Genomic DNA, 15,125 nt, shown 5'->3' with positions numbered 1-15,125 from the left:
TGTTTACCGAACTGAAACTTTAACTTGGGACCCTGGCGTAGTAAGTGGTGACTTACGGGTGCTGAGTGAGGGCTCAATTCTAAACCTTAGAATTTACCAGGTACTTTTCACACATCTTAGTCTTACTATATTCGTGCCTATTCCCCAGGGCTGGCATTACCCACACATGACAGATCAGAACACTGAGGCTCACAGATAAAAGTAGAACTTCTAAATGGCAGCAACAGTTTGTATCCAGAGCTGACACTCCACCCCTCCACAACCCCCCCCCCCCCCCCCCCCGCCTTGTGAGGGTCCCACAGTGGAGCTGCCCCAGAACATCCTGAGGAAGCAGAGCCAGGCCCAGGCCTGCTGATGCCTCTTCCAGGTAAGTGCAACCACTGTGGGTAGACGAAGGCACTGGGTGTTCCTGCTTCACTTTGTAAGTCAGGGCCCACCTCCTCTCTGCGCGCCCTTGCACCGGATTCATGAGCGTGCTTAGAACTGGCCGCAGAAGAGCTGGCTGGCCTGGGCCCGCTCGCTGCTGCTCCCCTGCCCCACAGTCACAGCGAACAGCCTGTGGAGTTGAAATGGGGGAGTGAAGGGCGGGAGCCTTGCTGGTCTTGCTCGCGGGCCCCAGAAGAGGAGGAGGTGGCTCTTGAGAGAGAAGGTTGAAATGGCAGATCTTGTGATGGCGGGCAGGAAATCTTCCACCGCTGCTTACAAATCTGAGGATAAGATCACTGAACTCCCAGGGGCGTTCAGACAGCTGGAGGGACCAGCAGCACACAGGCGAAGGATCAGGAGCTTTATGGCGCCCCAGCAACCCCTAGGATACAGGCGAGAAGAACTCGGAAAGGTCATGTGACTTTCCAAAATGAGTGGTGCACCCGAGGTCACAGTCTGGCCTAGAATCCAGCGTGCAAGTGTGTCGTTGGCAGTGAAGTGCCCTGCCGGTCACGGGGAGCTAGAGTGCGGGTTAACGGCCGTGGCGCCTGGGCCGGGAACCCATGGGTCCAACTTCCTCTCCGATAAAATGGGGAAGGGGCGGAGACTCAGTGCTTAGGCCTCTCGCTCTGGGAGCCACTGCCCCAGCCACTGGGTGTGGTCCTAATCCTTGCACCTGTTTCATCCTTCTGACCTCATCACCCCCCAGATGTGTCCTAGGAGAGGGGGTGTCCCAGTGTCAGAGGCAGGCTAAGCAAGTGAAGCACTCTAATGCCATAAACCTCCCTCAGACTGATGAGGACAGGCCTCACCCAGGTCACAAGGGGCCCGAATCACCTTACTCCCAGGTGCGTGGGCTCGCTTCTGTTGGGTCAGTCAGAGCCGGGAGTTGTGGTCTCAGCTTATTTTTAGCTCCCGTGGATTTTCTTTTCTTCGCTCCCGCTGCGGGGACTTGGAATTCAGAGCAGATGGGGTGGCGGCACTCCTGGGAGACTAAGGAAGATGCCGCCTCCTCCCTGGGAATTCTTCTCAAGGCTCTGGAGAGCAGCTGGGGTTCAGTAGGGCCTGCAGTCCACGCGGCCTGTGCCGTACTTTCGCTGCTTTTGAGCAGCCCTGACAGCACGGTCCGGGAAGAGATGTGGCCACGGTCAAAAGCGTGATCTGAGTTTTCCAGCACGAAGCCTCATGCTCTCTGCTCTACCACGGTTCCCTCCAGCCACCTCCACGTCTGCTGCCGCTCTGGGCACCAGTGAACTTCCCTGTCACCGATGAGTCTTTTCTGGTCCTGCCCTCGCTGTGATGTAGAGCACGCTACACTTTTCCTCCCGATGGCCACAGCCTCACACCGTGGCCCCTTTCTCTTTAAATGGGGGTGCGTAGGCCTGCGGTTTGCCCTTGCTCGGTGTGTACATTTCGTACGGTCTTACCTGCCCTTCAGGATTCCACATCTACACAGGGACGTGGAGATCTTTTTGATGGTGACAGCTGTTGGCAGTGTTGGGGGGAGGGGTGCTTCATCAGCCAGAAGCCTAGGACAGCGCCCCACAACGAACGGTTATCAGTAGTGCTAAGGTCCCGAAACCCACGCGACTCCCAGCCGTCTGGATTCTGGGCACCTCCCAGTGGTGCTTCCTGGACAGTCTCAAGTCCACACACCAAGAGCTCCATTTCTCTCCCTTTGTGTCCTTCCCCCTTTCTCTCACCAAGTTTCTGTAACTCTGCAGGAATCGTCTCCAATCTGGCCTATTTTACCACCTCTCTTTATAAAGACTCTAGATGTCTTCTCCAAGTTTTCTTCCTAAAGGACTGACAGGACTCTTCCCCCCCGTTTTTAAGGCAAGTTGGCTTCAAACCCTTCAGTAGTTCCCTCCGCCTTCAAACTCCTCAGCCTCAGGGGCCTCAGCCTCATTATCCAGTCTCGCTCCGTCAGACCATGGCGTACCCACCTGGCGTTTCCTGCAGCTAAATGTCTTGCTGCTTCTCCATCCCACAACCCCCTCACGTCATCAGTGCAGAAAACGGTCACTGCCACTTCACCTCCCTGTCCCCACAGGGCCCCACATACCTGTTTCAGCACTTAGCATACAGTGTGGCACCTAGTATTCTCAGTCTGAGTCTCAACACAGCTCGGGGACTTCCCCGAGAGCGAGGACCATCTGAGTGACCTTAGGCCTAACGTGCCCAGGCTGACTGGCACACGGACTCCTTTCGCTGGGCCGGGGCTCAGCTGGGAGGGGAGGGTTTGTGCCGAATCCCTACACTCCCAGACACCAGGACCCTTGGGACGGGAAAAGCCTAGAGCGAGCTGGCCCTTCTGGACTCCTGCCCCAGCTAGCCGCGAGTGTGGATCCCACAGATAGGTTCTCTAGCCTGCAAATGGCAGAGGACTCCCAAATGTGCCGTGGAGCCGCTGTCCTGGCCCCTCATGAGGCACCCGCCCAGCTTCGGGGCAGCGGAGAGAAGACAGGGCAGAGGCTTCACTCACCGCCTTCCCTTCTTCAAGGCCGGGTGTAGAAGGGGTCCTGAAGGGCAGGTCACACGGGGAACACCGCAGGCTTGGGGAGACTGCTCTTCTTCCTGCCGCAGAGAAGGGGGCGAGGTGGTAAAGAGGGACGGCCGGGGCCCTGTGCATCCTTAGGGAGGAGGGGGACCCCCCGTAAGTAGAAAGGAACTTTCTGAAAGATGTGTCTGTCCGTGCCGCCACTCTTCCTGAAAAGTGTTAGGGCTAGACCCCAGCTACTCGGACTGCCTCTTCCCCCACAGCTACTTCTCTTGCACATTCACATTTCAGGCCTCGAATTCCTCCCATCTCTTGCCTGGTGAGACGCTTTCACCTCCTGTAGGACTTCCTTAACCCTCCAACACGGGAATGGCGCCTCCCCCGGGAACACGGCACCGGATTTCACCAAGCGGGTCAAGTCTGCCGTGGTGGCGCAGGCGTCGGCCTGGCACAGGAGAAGCTCGTCTCCCCACACCCCGTGCCGCTGGCGCGCCGGAGCCGTAGGGGTGGGGAGGCGCCTGGGGCCCCCACACACCTGTCCCGACAGCGCGGAGGCTGCTCTTCCCGGACAGTGGGAGCAGGGAAGGGGGCCGGAGCACATAATGATGAAACCGGTTTCTACAAAGTGATGCTCTTTGTACCAAAATATTTAATGAATATGCTGTTAAAATAAAACCAACAAAAGAAATAGTAATACAATTTTACTGGTTTATATTTCAGTTCATAAAGTTGACACACTGAAACTACCCTAGCACAATGTCCACGCACCTAGTTTTAGATGGGCTTACAGCTGTTTTGGTAACTGAACAAGAAAGACACAGAAAGCGGTGGAGGGTGTGGTTCGGGGGGTGGGGGTTGCCATTGTTACCTCCCTTGTCACAGTGACCTCAGCAAGCGTTAGTATAGCCAACAGGAAAAGAGATACAAAACAACCCAAGAATCTTTATACACAAACCAGTGCCTCTTAGAACAGCTACCTGCACCCTGCGTGCGGAGACCAGATCATCGGCGCCAGCCCGTCAGCATATCAGTATATAAATTAAAAGGCTAGGTTATTTGTTTTTTTAAAGGTGCTAAAACCTCCATTCTGTAGTTTTGAAGTGAGAACCTGCAGCCCATCTGAACAGCGAGGTCTGCACCCAGCACACTCGGGGGAGGGCCCGGGGGCCCAGCCAGCCAGGGAGGGACACGGGTCAGCAGGACCGGGCCTGGGCCTGTGCATCCCGCACATGTGTCTACACACACACACACACACACACACACGCACGCATGCACACGGCGCAGTGTCCTCCTCGCCTGTATGACCTGTTGTGCAAAAGCACTAGGGACCTTGAAGTGATGGAGCATCTCCCAGCTCCGAGAGGGTGGGGGAGGAGAGTGGAGCCCAGCAGAACTGGAGTGACATTAAGTGCCCAAATATCCACATAATTAGGTTGTGCAGATCAGTCTCAGTCTGGGATTTAAACACTGTCAGTTGGGCACACTGGGAAAAGGTATTTATACACACACACACACACACACACACGCACACACACGACACATGAAGCAAAATAAGATTTGTCCACGTTATGATTAACCCTGTCTCACAGTCGGTCAAGTCACCCAGCCCAGCCCTGTGACATTTTGGCAGCTAACACTAAAAACAAGAGGAACTAGAAGAGTTGCATAGAATTGATCAGAAACGTGAATAATGCCAAACCCAACACCTGTGCAATGTGTTCTTTAACAAAACTAGGTGGCTTCAACTACAACCAGGAAACCCTCCTATTTAAAACAAAGTGCTTCTCCGCGTCTACCTGGAGGACCCTATGCTGGCACGAAGTAGATAAGAATTATTTGCGATACTGATCCCCTGACCCCCCCACCCCCACCCCACAATATATATATAATATGTATATTTAAAAACAAACAAACAAAAAGATTAAAGGTTTAGAAAAAAACCAAAAGCCTGAAGGATCCCCAAACTCCGATAATGTCAACTCAGCCCTTGGGCTGGGTGAGGTGGTGACCCACACCAGGAAGAGGCCTGGGAGCTCACACGGAGGATGGTCTCCCAGAGCGTGTCCAGAGCGTCACTCAGCCAGCAGGCCTGTTAGCATCAGTAGTTAGGAGAGCCTTACCCCAGAGGCTGCCTGCTTCATGAGCTCTGGTCCAATGACCTACCAACATGCTGCTATGGATCTGACTTAGGTACATTCTGGTCCTGGGACATGTCACAGAATCACACATCTGGCCAAAGAAGGCAACAAAAGGTGTCGTGTTTTCTGAAGGTGTCTGGAGGCAGCCACTTCACTCAGCAAGTCTCTTTCCCTTGAACCCCCGTTGCCGTCTTTATGGAGCTCAGGGTTCGGTTAAACCACGTCTTCTTGGCGGCCTGTACCTCGTTCAGGGCAAGGCCTAAATGGTGCTCCAAGTCCTGCAAGGGGAACAATGTACGGTGAGCATGCTGGGCTCCAGCGTCAAGGGAGGTGCCTCCCGAGAGCTGAGCCAAGATGAGAATTCAGCCTATTTATTCCTGAGAGGCCTCTGGAAATTCCCCAGTCTCCACCTGGCATAAAAGGGTCTGGAATCCCTAGAGTTCTGGGATTTTTCCTAGTTAAGACCTCTTCATTTCTTGCCTCGTCTACTTATTAAAACAACCTCCTAACTGAGCGCTTCCTTCTCTTATCCACCGACTGCACATCAGGCAGACAGAGCTAATGGTCTGGTTCAAAGACCACGCCACTAATTTCCAGCAAAGACCTTTAAAGTCTAGACTCCCTAGCAAGACATTTGAGATGTTTCATAATCTGGACCCAGAGACACTCTGCCAGCTCAGTGCCCACCTCCACCCCTGCCTTCCTGGCACTCCTCACTGGGCAGGCCCTCTCCTCCCTCTGCCGCTCAGCACGCCGCTCCCTCCACCAGGGATGCTCACTGTTCTCTCTCTTCTGCAGCTGCAACCCTGGTTCATTCTTTGACCACAGCTCACATACTGCTGCCTTGGTGGTGCTTTTCCTGATTGTCCTGGACAGTCACACAAGCCATGTCTTAGCTTTGCAACCCCAGCACCTAGAACAGGGCCTGGCAAAGAGCAGATGCCCAGTGAATGTGTGTGATGTGGGAGACCAGGCCCTAAGCTTTAGTCCTGAACTTAGTCCCTTCCACACACGGTGCTTAGGGCCCACTCTGTGCTCCGTATTCTACTGGTGCTCGTGGAACTGGCCCGGCAGTGTGAAGATGACCTAAGTAAGCCCCACTTTCTTCTTCGGAAGTGGAGGCTCAGATAAATCAGGTCACACGTTCAAAGTCACAAAGCTAGTTAAATGATGGGAGTTGGGACCTACGAGTTCGCAGTTAGGAAGTCCTCGGACACAGTGCCGAGAGCCCTTTCTGAGCATCATCCTACGTAGTCTTCAGAACAAACTATCAGATGGGGGCCTTGTCTCCATTTGCAGATAAGGACTCTGAAGTGTAAAGAGGTTCTGTACTAACCCAAGGTCACAGTTTGGTGGTGCAGCTGTGATTTCAAAGCAGGTGTTCTCTGCTTCACCAAAAAGATCCCAAGGTTGACGGACAATTCTCTGATAAAGTCCAATTCTTAGGACCGTCCAAATACTAATTAACATCCGCTGGTAAATCGTAAGTAATGGGCTTCTTCCCACAGGGATTACAGTCAAAGGTTAAAAGGGAAAAGACCCCCACACCATAAAGGTCATTTCCAGGGTTTCCAGCCCACGCGGGCGGGCCCAGGGCGGCGGCCGTTACCTGGATCTTGCACTCCGCTTCCACCAGCTGCAGCTTGGTCTGGGCCAGCTCCAGTTCCATCTCCCTCAGCTGGTTCTTCAGGGTCTCCTTCTCCTCATCTGTGTCCTCGTCTAAAACCTCCTTGGCTGAGCTCAGGCCCTTTATGCGACCTTCTTTGTTGAAAAATTCCCGGCAGCGCTCACAGTCATCCACTTTTTGCTGAAATTGAAGGTCAGATGTGAAGAGGCAAAGAAGAGAAACCAGCCCTGTGGGAAGGTGTGGGCGCCTCCTTTTTGGGGAGCCAAGAGATGGCTTCTCGGTTGAGCACCACAGCTTCTGAAAAACTATGTTCTCTTTGGCAGATGCCCTACTGGAAAAGCCACGTGGTGTCATACACTAAAAGCAATAAAAATATTCTTATGTCCTGGTCTGTCACCTCCCTTCTAGGAACCTCGGTTAAAAAAACGAAGATGCCGTGAGTAAAGATTCATGTACAAAGATTTTCACTGTGGAATCAGAGACAGAAACAAAATGGGGCAGGGGGTATAAACTATCCAACCGCTGTGGGAGAGGAAATACAGAGCTGTGCTGTATTTATACAAGGTAGTTTGTATGCAGCCTCTAAAAAGTTTTTGAGGAATTTTTCATAGCACGGTGAACTGGTTAAATGCTGGGTGACCAAGGAACAGAAATGTCTGTAAAGCATGGTTACAAATATTTACCGCATTTCATCAAAGTAAGATGGCCTTGACTGGAAGAAACCCCATTTCATGTTCCTCTAAGAAAACATTCTTCCAATTAAGCCACTTTAGAAAGCCCTCAGTTATAAGGCATGTCCCAATTTCTCAGATGTGAATGTGGAAAAAATGAGTATCTCAGAATGAACGGCATTTTGTACGTTGAAATAAACACAGAAACTCAAAGAATGTACACCGAAGTGTTAATAACGGTGATGTTATTTGTGGGTAATACAATTACAAGAGCTTGTTTTCTTTCATTTTCCAAATTTTCTGCAGTGGGCATTAACAGTTTTAGAATCAGATAATAAGTCATATTTAAAAAATAGATACTGCTGTTTACACTCTACTCAGGGCGGAGGCCAGGTGTATTCTCGCTCCAGGTAAACTGCTGATGTGTGTGCGAGGCCATGAGCACATCCCTCCCACCCTCCTGTCCACGGGGTCGTAAGTGTGTTAGAAAAGCATCTTTCGGTAAATTACTCATCTCTGAAAAATGTGGTAAGTGCTTCTAACACAGGGACAGCCTAAAGAAAGAAAGCACCAAGTTACAAAAGCCCCCAAACTGGCAACAAAACAAAAACATTACACAAAGTCCTCGTTGTTTTGGGATCCATTATAAACAGAAGTAATTGAGCTCCGAAGGGGAGTGTCCCAGTGTACAGAACACAGGGAATGACAAGTGATGCCACAGGGTCCTGGTCTCTGCACCCCTACCCTCAAGCAAAACCCACTGCTGGCTGGACTCCTTCACCTCTGTGCCCTGCAGTGATCACCTGCTGTACTGACGACATTCGGAAATCCTGGGTCGCCTTTTTTTTTTTTTTTTTCCGTCACGATATCCAGAGGATGTTAAGTGGATTTATAAGGAAAAGGCCAATTGTATTTTAAGATTGAAAACCAGATCTCTGGGTCTCATCTGTACTCCCTTCCAGAGGAGACCGGCACACCACCAGCTGTCAGCCAGGCCATGACAGGAACCTAACAGGGTACTGGGTGGCTTCTCTCACGTTTGAAATCAAAGGGAAATCAAACTACCCTCTCCCCAAATCTGTTGTGCTGAACAAAGCCATAAAATGAAGTAGGTTGTACAGAATCTCTTTGGTAGAGGAAAACTTACCCGAATTTTCTCAATTTCCACTTTATTAGCTGTCTGCTGCTTCTCCAATCTTTCACTCAACTGAGAACAAATCTACAGAAACAAATGAAATGAGACAGTCTCTTGAGCAGTGTCATCATCCGCATAACCTGGGTTTGGGATGAATCCGGCAGTGGAAGCTGGACCGTGCTGAGCGGAGAGGACGGTCCTTGCACACCGGGTGGAGGTGGTGCCGGGTGGGGGAGGGTGCCGGGGGGACGAGTCGAGTCGGGGGAAGAGCAGAGGTTCCTCTGGTTGGGCCACCTCCATATCCATGGGCCTAGGACTCGAGGAACTCACTGGTGCCCCACTCGATGGCCAACGGTTTACACACACTTGACGGACTCACAAGCCGGCACGAGATCCAAGTTTAGGAAAGAACAAGACCAGTTCAGTTATGTTCTTAAAACTGAAACCAGCCAGGGAGAGAAGTGGTTCTACGGCCTACGAGCATAGGTGAATGTGAGGCCGTAAGAACAGAGGGTGGCTCTCATTTATTAAATGCCTATTTATCGGTGGGGCAGGGTGCCAGGCCCTCTACAGACACGATCTTATGGAACCCTCATGACGGTTCTCTGAGACAGGGACCATTTCTCTTATTTTCCCGTTAAGAATCAGTGACGTCACTTGCCCGGTGAAGTACAGTGACCGGTCGGTGCGGGTGGCAGAGCCGGGAAGCCCAGGGTGTGGAGGGGACACACTCATCCAGGCGAGCAGGGCTTCCAGAGCATGTGGCCCACCAACAGTGCACTCACTCACCTGCTTGTAGTCACCAATGATGGAACTGTTTTTTCTAATCTCAGATTCTGCTTTGTCGAGTTCCCGACGACACATTTCTTTTAACTGCAGGTGTTAAAAAAAAAAAAAAAAAAGGAAAAGTGAATGTCTGAAAGGAAATACAAAGCTCTGGCACTAACTGCTCTGTTCTGGGCTTTCCAAAAAGTAACCAACCTACTCAGGAAGTGTTCTGGTTCACCTGCCTGGTCTTGATGCCAGGAGGGGGAGAGAACAGTCAAAACGCTTCCATAAAAGATCAAACCCCGTTTCGGAGTGGGGCTTTGGCTAAGGCTCCCCCTGCCAGTGCAGCACAACCGTGAGCCTGAGCTGAGGACACAGCATAAACCAAACAGACTCAAGAGCTCATCAGAGAACTGCTCCTTCCTCACAATGGAGAAAACGCCCTGCTCTCATTCAGGCTGTCCTGACAGAGACTAAACAGCATGACCATTACGGAGAACCATGAGGGCAAGAAAGGGCTTCCTCCGTGGTGCGAAGCATCCAAAGCTCTTCGTCCTATGGCTGCGGGTCTGTGCCCCCAGTGACTGTGGAGGCTAGCTCAGGATAGGCCTTCCAGAGTTTGCTCTGTGGGGGAGATGCCAGCGGACAGGTAGGGGAAGAGCTAGACATTATATGATGGCTGCTTTCCTTCTGCAGAAATGCTAAAATAACTCTCTTCTTTGTCACACTCGGATGCTGACACACAGGAGTTTCTCTTGCCCCAAGAAAGGATGGTCTTTGCCCCACTGTCTCCTGCTACGCTCTAATTATTAACAACCATTATGCTTTACACAGTAAATAAAAAAAGCCTTTGGAGGGAAACTGAAGCCAGCTGTCTGCGGGTTCCCCAGTGGCAGCAGGAAGCCGCCAGCTGGACTCATGACTGTCAAGACACAGAGGCATGTGGGAGGGCTGAGCTCCCCTTACCTGAGCAGACTCATCTTCCAGCCGTCTCTTCTCTTCTTCCGCATCAATCAACTTCTGTTTGGTCATAAGCAGCTCCTTATTGAGTGCATCTGCCTTCTCTTCAGCCTGAAGCATGTAAGAGATGCTGTCACACAACAAGAATCGAGAACCGGATGGGGTCTGAATTGGCCAGCACAATCCCATTTTAACGTGACTGGGAAACTGATCCAGAGAGGGGAAATGACATGCCTGAGGTCACACAGAGACTCTCATGCACAAGTGCCTGGCTCAGTCTCTTGCACAGACATTGTGCAGGACAGTGGTGAGGGGCTCAGCCTTTGGCATCAGATAGCCTGGGCTCAACTCCCATCATTCCTGAATCATGTGCCACTTGAACAAGTCACTGAGAATCATTCTGAACTTCAGGCTTGTCATATGAGGGATAAAACACAGAAAGGACTCCGCACAGCACCTTGAATACAGTAAACACTCAATAAAAGGTACCTGTCATTATCACTAATAATAGTAATGATAAATTCTGGTTTTCCTCCTCCAGACTCTTAGTATTTCATGTGCTTCATCAAACAAGTTCTGCACCTCATTCTCATCACTTGATAAAGGAAGCCACCTCCCTCCTGACACTCTCTTTTCATTATCTGAAATGGCCACCCTCTACCCCAGTGTTTTTTGAAAGCATACAAAAGTCTGGTGGGTAGATCTGTGGGTCTAAGTGAAAATGATGCACCTATGCCAGATACAGGAGTCCCTGAGACTGGACATTTCAAGGATAAGTGAAGAATGAGCATGTTAGAGGGCACGAGCTCCTAGTTACAGACCGCTAGATATGGAGGGTCTTTGTTATATACCAACCTCCTTTTTAACAATGAATGGATGGTGGATTCCCTGAAACTAAACAGCATTTCTGATGTCACCTAGCTAAAGAGGTATCATGGAGGGGCGCCTCAGTTGGTTAAGCGTCCAACTTCGGCTCAGGACATGATCTCACAATTTGTGGTTTTGAGCCCCGCATCGGGCTCTGTGCTGACAGCTTACAGCGTGGAGCCTGCTTCAGATTCTGTGTCTCCATCTCTGCCCTCCCCCACTCATGCTCTGTCTCTCTCTCTCTTAAAAATGAATGTTACAAAAAATTAATTAAAAAAAAAAAAGAGGTGTCATGGAGCCCCTGGCACATTCCACTATACCACCTCCCCTGATGAATCTTCTTTGGGGGGATCAGGATCTGCAGGGCTGAGGCCTTACATGGAGAACTGAGAATGGCATGATAATGCAATCTCAAAAAGGCATTAATTACAGGCAAACTGCACGAGTGTGCAATTAAGTGGGGTCCAAGAGTTAAGGCCAATCCTTTCTGGGGAGTGGCTTGTCATCTTCTTCTACAGCTCAAACCCAAGAAGCAATCAAAAGGGAAATGAGAATCAAACAAGAGAGGAAATAACTAGTAAAGAGGGGCAAGTCCCGTTAAAGACTTGTTTTACTTTGATCTGTGGAGCAAACTATTACCTCTCTTTTCCCTCCCCTGGACTCAGTTATCCTCTTCTGAGAAGTAATTTGGAGCCTGCGGCACATTCGTACGTTCTCTCAGCTATTCGTCATCACTATCATGGTAGTGATTCTAAGAAGTGTGAAATGGTCAGGATATGAACTGGGTCTTTGAAGTCAAGTCTTCCCTGCGCACCCTGGCTCCCCAGTTTGTTTAAAAAAAAAAATAAAAGGGGCGCCTGGGTGGCGCAGTCGGTTAAGCGTCCGACTTCAGCCAGGTCACGATCTCGCGGTCCGTGAGTTCGAGCCCCGCGTCGGGCTCTGGGCTGATGGCTCGGAGCCTGGAGCCTGTTTCCGATTCTGTGTCTCCCTCTCTCTCTGCCCCTCCCCCGTTCATGCTCTGTCTCTCTCTGTCCCAAAAATAAATAAAAAACGTTGAAAAAAAAAAAATTTAAAAAAAAAAAAAAAAATAAAAATAAAAAAATAAAAAAATAAAAAGAAAAAAAAGAAAGAAAAGAAAAGCAAATGGGGAAGTGATTCCTTCACGTTCTCACAGCGCATGTAGCAGAGCTGTAATCTACAACCAGGTGGCATGACATTAAGCCCAGTGTTGGTGCTGTCACGCCAAGAAGTGACTCTCAATGCTGTGAAAGGGAGGTGCACAGAAACTAATGGACTGGCCTGACCAGCATCCCCTAAGGGCACCACACTCCCTGCACTCCATCTGCATAAGCACAGGAAGAGGGAGGGTCTGGAGAGAATAAATACAAATCCAGACTTCCACTTCTGGTCATGAAGGACTAACAGGGACCAGATTTACCCTATTACTGTAAACAAAAAACTGGATAAAATGTATGAAACTACTATTTTCAGACAGTGAAAATAATAAATGCAGGACTGTGGTTCCTGGGAGAAAGAAAACAAACAAGATGGATTCTACTACCACCCTGGATTTCTACCTAGAGGCACATTCTGGACAAGAATTAGGGCAAAGGGTTCCAAATAGCACATCTCAAAACATCAAGGAGGCAGAGTTAAGGGGCCAGAGATGCTGACAGAGGCCTGGAAATAAGAAAGCTCTGGAATAGCTAATAAGGTAATAAAGGAGATAAACTCAAATCATGAAAATACCCAGTTAAACCAAGGAAGGCAGAAAAGGAGAAAGAAAAGAAATAAAAAGCAAATGCAACAAATAGCCAAATAGCAAGATGGTAGACTTAATCTACCATATAAGTAATTACATTAAACGTAACTGGCCTAAACATTGCAGTTAAAAGAAGGGGATTATCAGACTCAATAAAATTAAGCAAGACCCAACTATAAGCTGGCTACAAAAGACCATTTTAAATAGAAAGACACAGATATGTTAAAAGCCAAAGGATGGAGAAAGATGTACCATGCAATATAATGAAAGTTGGAGTGACTACATTAGTATCAGACAAAGCAGATTTCAGAGCAGAGTATTGCCAGAGACAAAAAGTGACATTTCATAACAATAAAGGACTCATTCCACTGAGAAGGTGTAATAATCTGAAATGTATGCATAAATTCAAATTACAGGAAATTAAAGCTGACATAACTGAAAGGAGAAATAAATGCACAATTAGAGACTTCCTCACTGTTCTCTCAGTAAGTGATAGAACAAGCAGAGGGAAAACAAGTAAGTTTATGGAAGATTTTAACAACACTCAATCAACTTGACCAAACTGACATTTATAGAAGACTGTACCCACAACAAAAGAACACACACATTTTCCAAGTGCTTGTGGGACATGCACCCAAATAGAGCAAAAGTAGGCCCTAAAATAAGCATAAATATATTTTAAAAAGATTAAAATCAGAAAGGATATGTACTCCAACCACAAATGAATTAAATCAGAAATTAACAACAGAAAAATCTCTGGGAAAAATCCCTAATAGTTGCAAATTAAACAACTAATACTAATAGTTGTTTAATAAACTAATACTAATTGATACTAACCAATTCACAGGTCAAAGAAAAAATAAGAACTGAATGAAAATAAAAACAAACCTATCAGAATGTGTAGGATGCAGCTGAAATAGTGCTTGAGGGGGATATGTAACTTTAAAATGCTTATTTTAGGAAAAAAGGGGTCCAGGGGCGCCTGGGTGTCTCAGTTGATAAGCTTCTGGCTTCTGCCCAGGTCGTGATCTCATGGTTCCTGAGTTCGAGCCCTGTATCAGGCTCTCTGCTGTCAGCACAGAGCCTGCTTTGGATCCTCTATCCCCCCTCTTTCTCTCTGCCCCTTCCCTGTTCACATGCTTTCTCTTTCTCAAAAATAATAAATTAAAAAAAAGGGTTTTTTTATTTTTATTTTTAAAAAATGTTTTTAACGTTTATTTATTTTTGAGACAGAGAGAGACAGAGCATGAACGGGGGAGGGTCAGAGAGAGAGGGAGACACAGAATCTGAAACAGGCTCCAGGCTCTGTGCGGTCAGCACAGAGCCTGACGCGGGGCTCGAACTCACGGACCGCGAGATCATGACCTGAGCCAAAGTCAGACGCTTAACCGACTGAGCCACCCAGGCACCCCAAAAAGTTTTTTTTTAAAGAAAAAGAAAAAAAGTGTCCAAAATTAATGATCAAGCTTTCCCTTTTAAGAAGCTAGAAAAAGAGGGGTCCCTGGGTGGCTCAGTTGGCTGAACGTCCGACTCCGGCTCAGGTCATGATCTCGTGGTTCAGGAGTTCAAACCCCCTATCAGGATCACTGCAGTCAGTGCAGAGCCCACTCTGGATCTTCTGTCCCCCTCCCTTTTGCCCTTCCCCCACCCATGCTCTCTCAAAAATAAACATTAAAAAAAAAGCTAGAAAAAGAGCAAACTAAACTAAAAAAGAAGTTAGAAAAAAAAATAACGGAAAGGAGAAATCAATGGAACAAAACAAGCAGAAACAAAAGAAACCAAAAAGTGGGTTTTGAAGAAATCAACACACTTGATAAATTTCTAGAAATGTCAAATTAAGGGAAAAGAAGACACAAATTCATTCCATATCAGGAATGAAAGACAGACCATCTCAGTAGATCGTATAAACATTAAAAGAAATACCAATGGAAATACCAATGACTTTGCCAATACATTAGATAACTGACATGATTGTGTTACGTGAAAGACAGAAATGATGAAAGTAGACACATGAAGAATTAGAAAATTTGAATAGCTCTGTGTCTGGAAGTAAACTGAATTCATTATTAAATAATTTCCAAAGAAAATTCCAGGCCCCCATGGCTTCACTAGGTAAATCCAAAATTTAATCAAGGAAGAATACTACACAAAGGCCTTAAGAAAACAGGAGGGAATGCTTCCCAATTTATTTTTGAAGGCCATCATTACCTTGACACCAACACAAAATTAAGGAAACTCCAGACAAATATTCCTCATGAACACAGAAATTTT

At 48.4% G+C, this 15,125-nt stretch overlaps 1 protein-coding gene across 2 annotated transcripts in view; it reads right to left on the bottom strand.

Annotated features, from left to right (window-relative positions):
* Positions 1 to 4,797: 4,797 nt before the first annotated feature.
* RABGAP1 (RAB GTPase activating protein 1) overlaps positions 4,798 to 15,125 on the bottom strand; it is a 166,914-nt gene continuing 156,586 nt past the window's right edge. Inside the window, exons 21-26 of one of the 2 annotated variants that reach the window (XR_006195809.1) lie at positions 10,232 to 10,336; positions 9,287 to 9,370; positions 8,510 to 8,581; positions 6,674 to 6,871; positions 5,844 to 5,989; positions 5,254 to 5,342 (exon numbers count right to left, since the gene is read on the bottom strand). Coding sequence is in view for 1 of the 2 variants with exons in the window: in XM_042912623.1 (XP_042768557.1) it covers positions 5,220 to 5,342; positions 6,674 to 6,871; positions 8,510 to 8,581; positions 9,287 to 9,370; positions 10,232 to 10,336 (582 nt within the window). In the remaining variant the exon portion in view is untranslated. Of the gene's footprint in view, positions 5,343 to 5,843; positions 5,990 to 6,673; positions 6,872 to 8,509; positions 8,582 to 9,286; positions 9,371 to 10,231; positions 10,337 to 15,125 lie in introns of both variants that reach the window. The other variant, XM_042912623.1, reaches the window with a different exon arrangement.

The sequence above is a fragment of the Panthera leo genome, chromosome D4, assembly GCF_018350215.1.
Source record: "Panthera leo isolate Ple1 chromosome D4, P.leo_Ple1_pat1.1, whole genome shotgun sequence".
Lineage (NCBI taxonomy): Eukaryota > Metazoa > Chordata > Mammalia > Carnivora > Felidae > Panthera > Panthera leo.
Note: the sequence above shows the minus strand (reverse complement) of the source record. Positions and strands in the feature narration are given on the sequence as shown.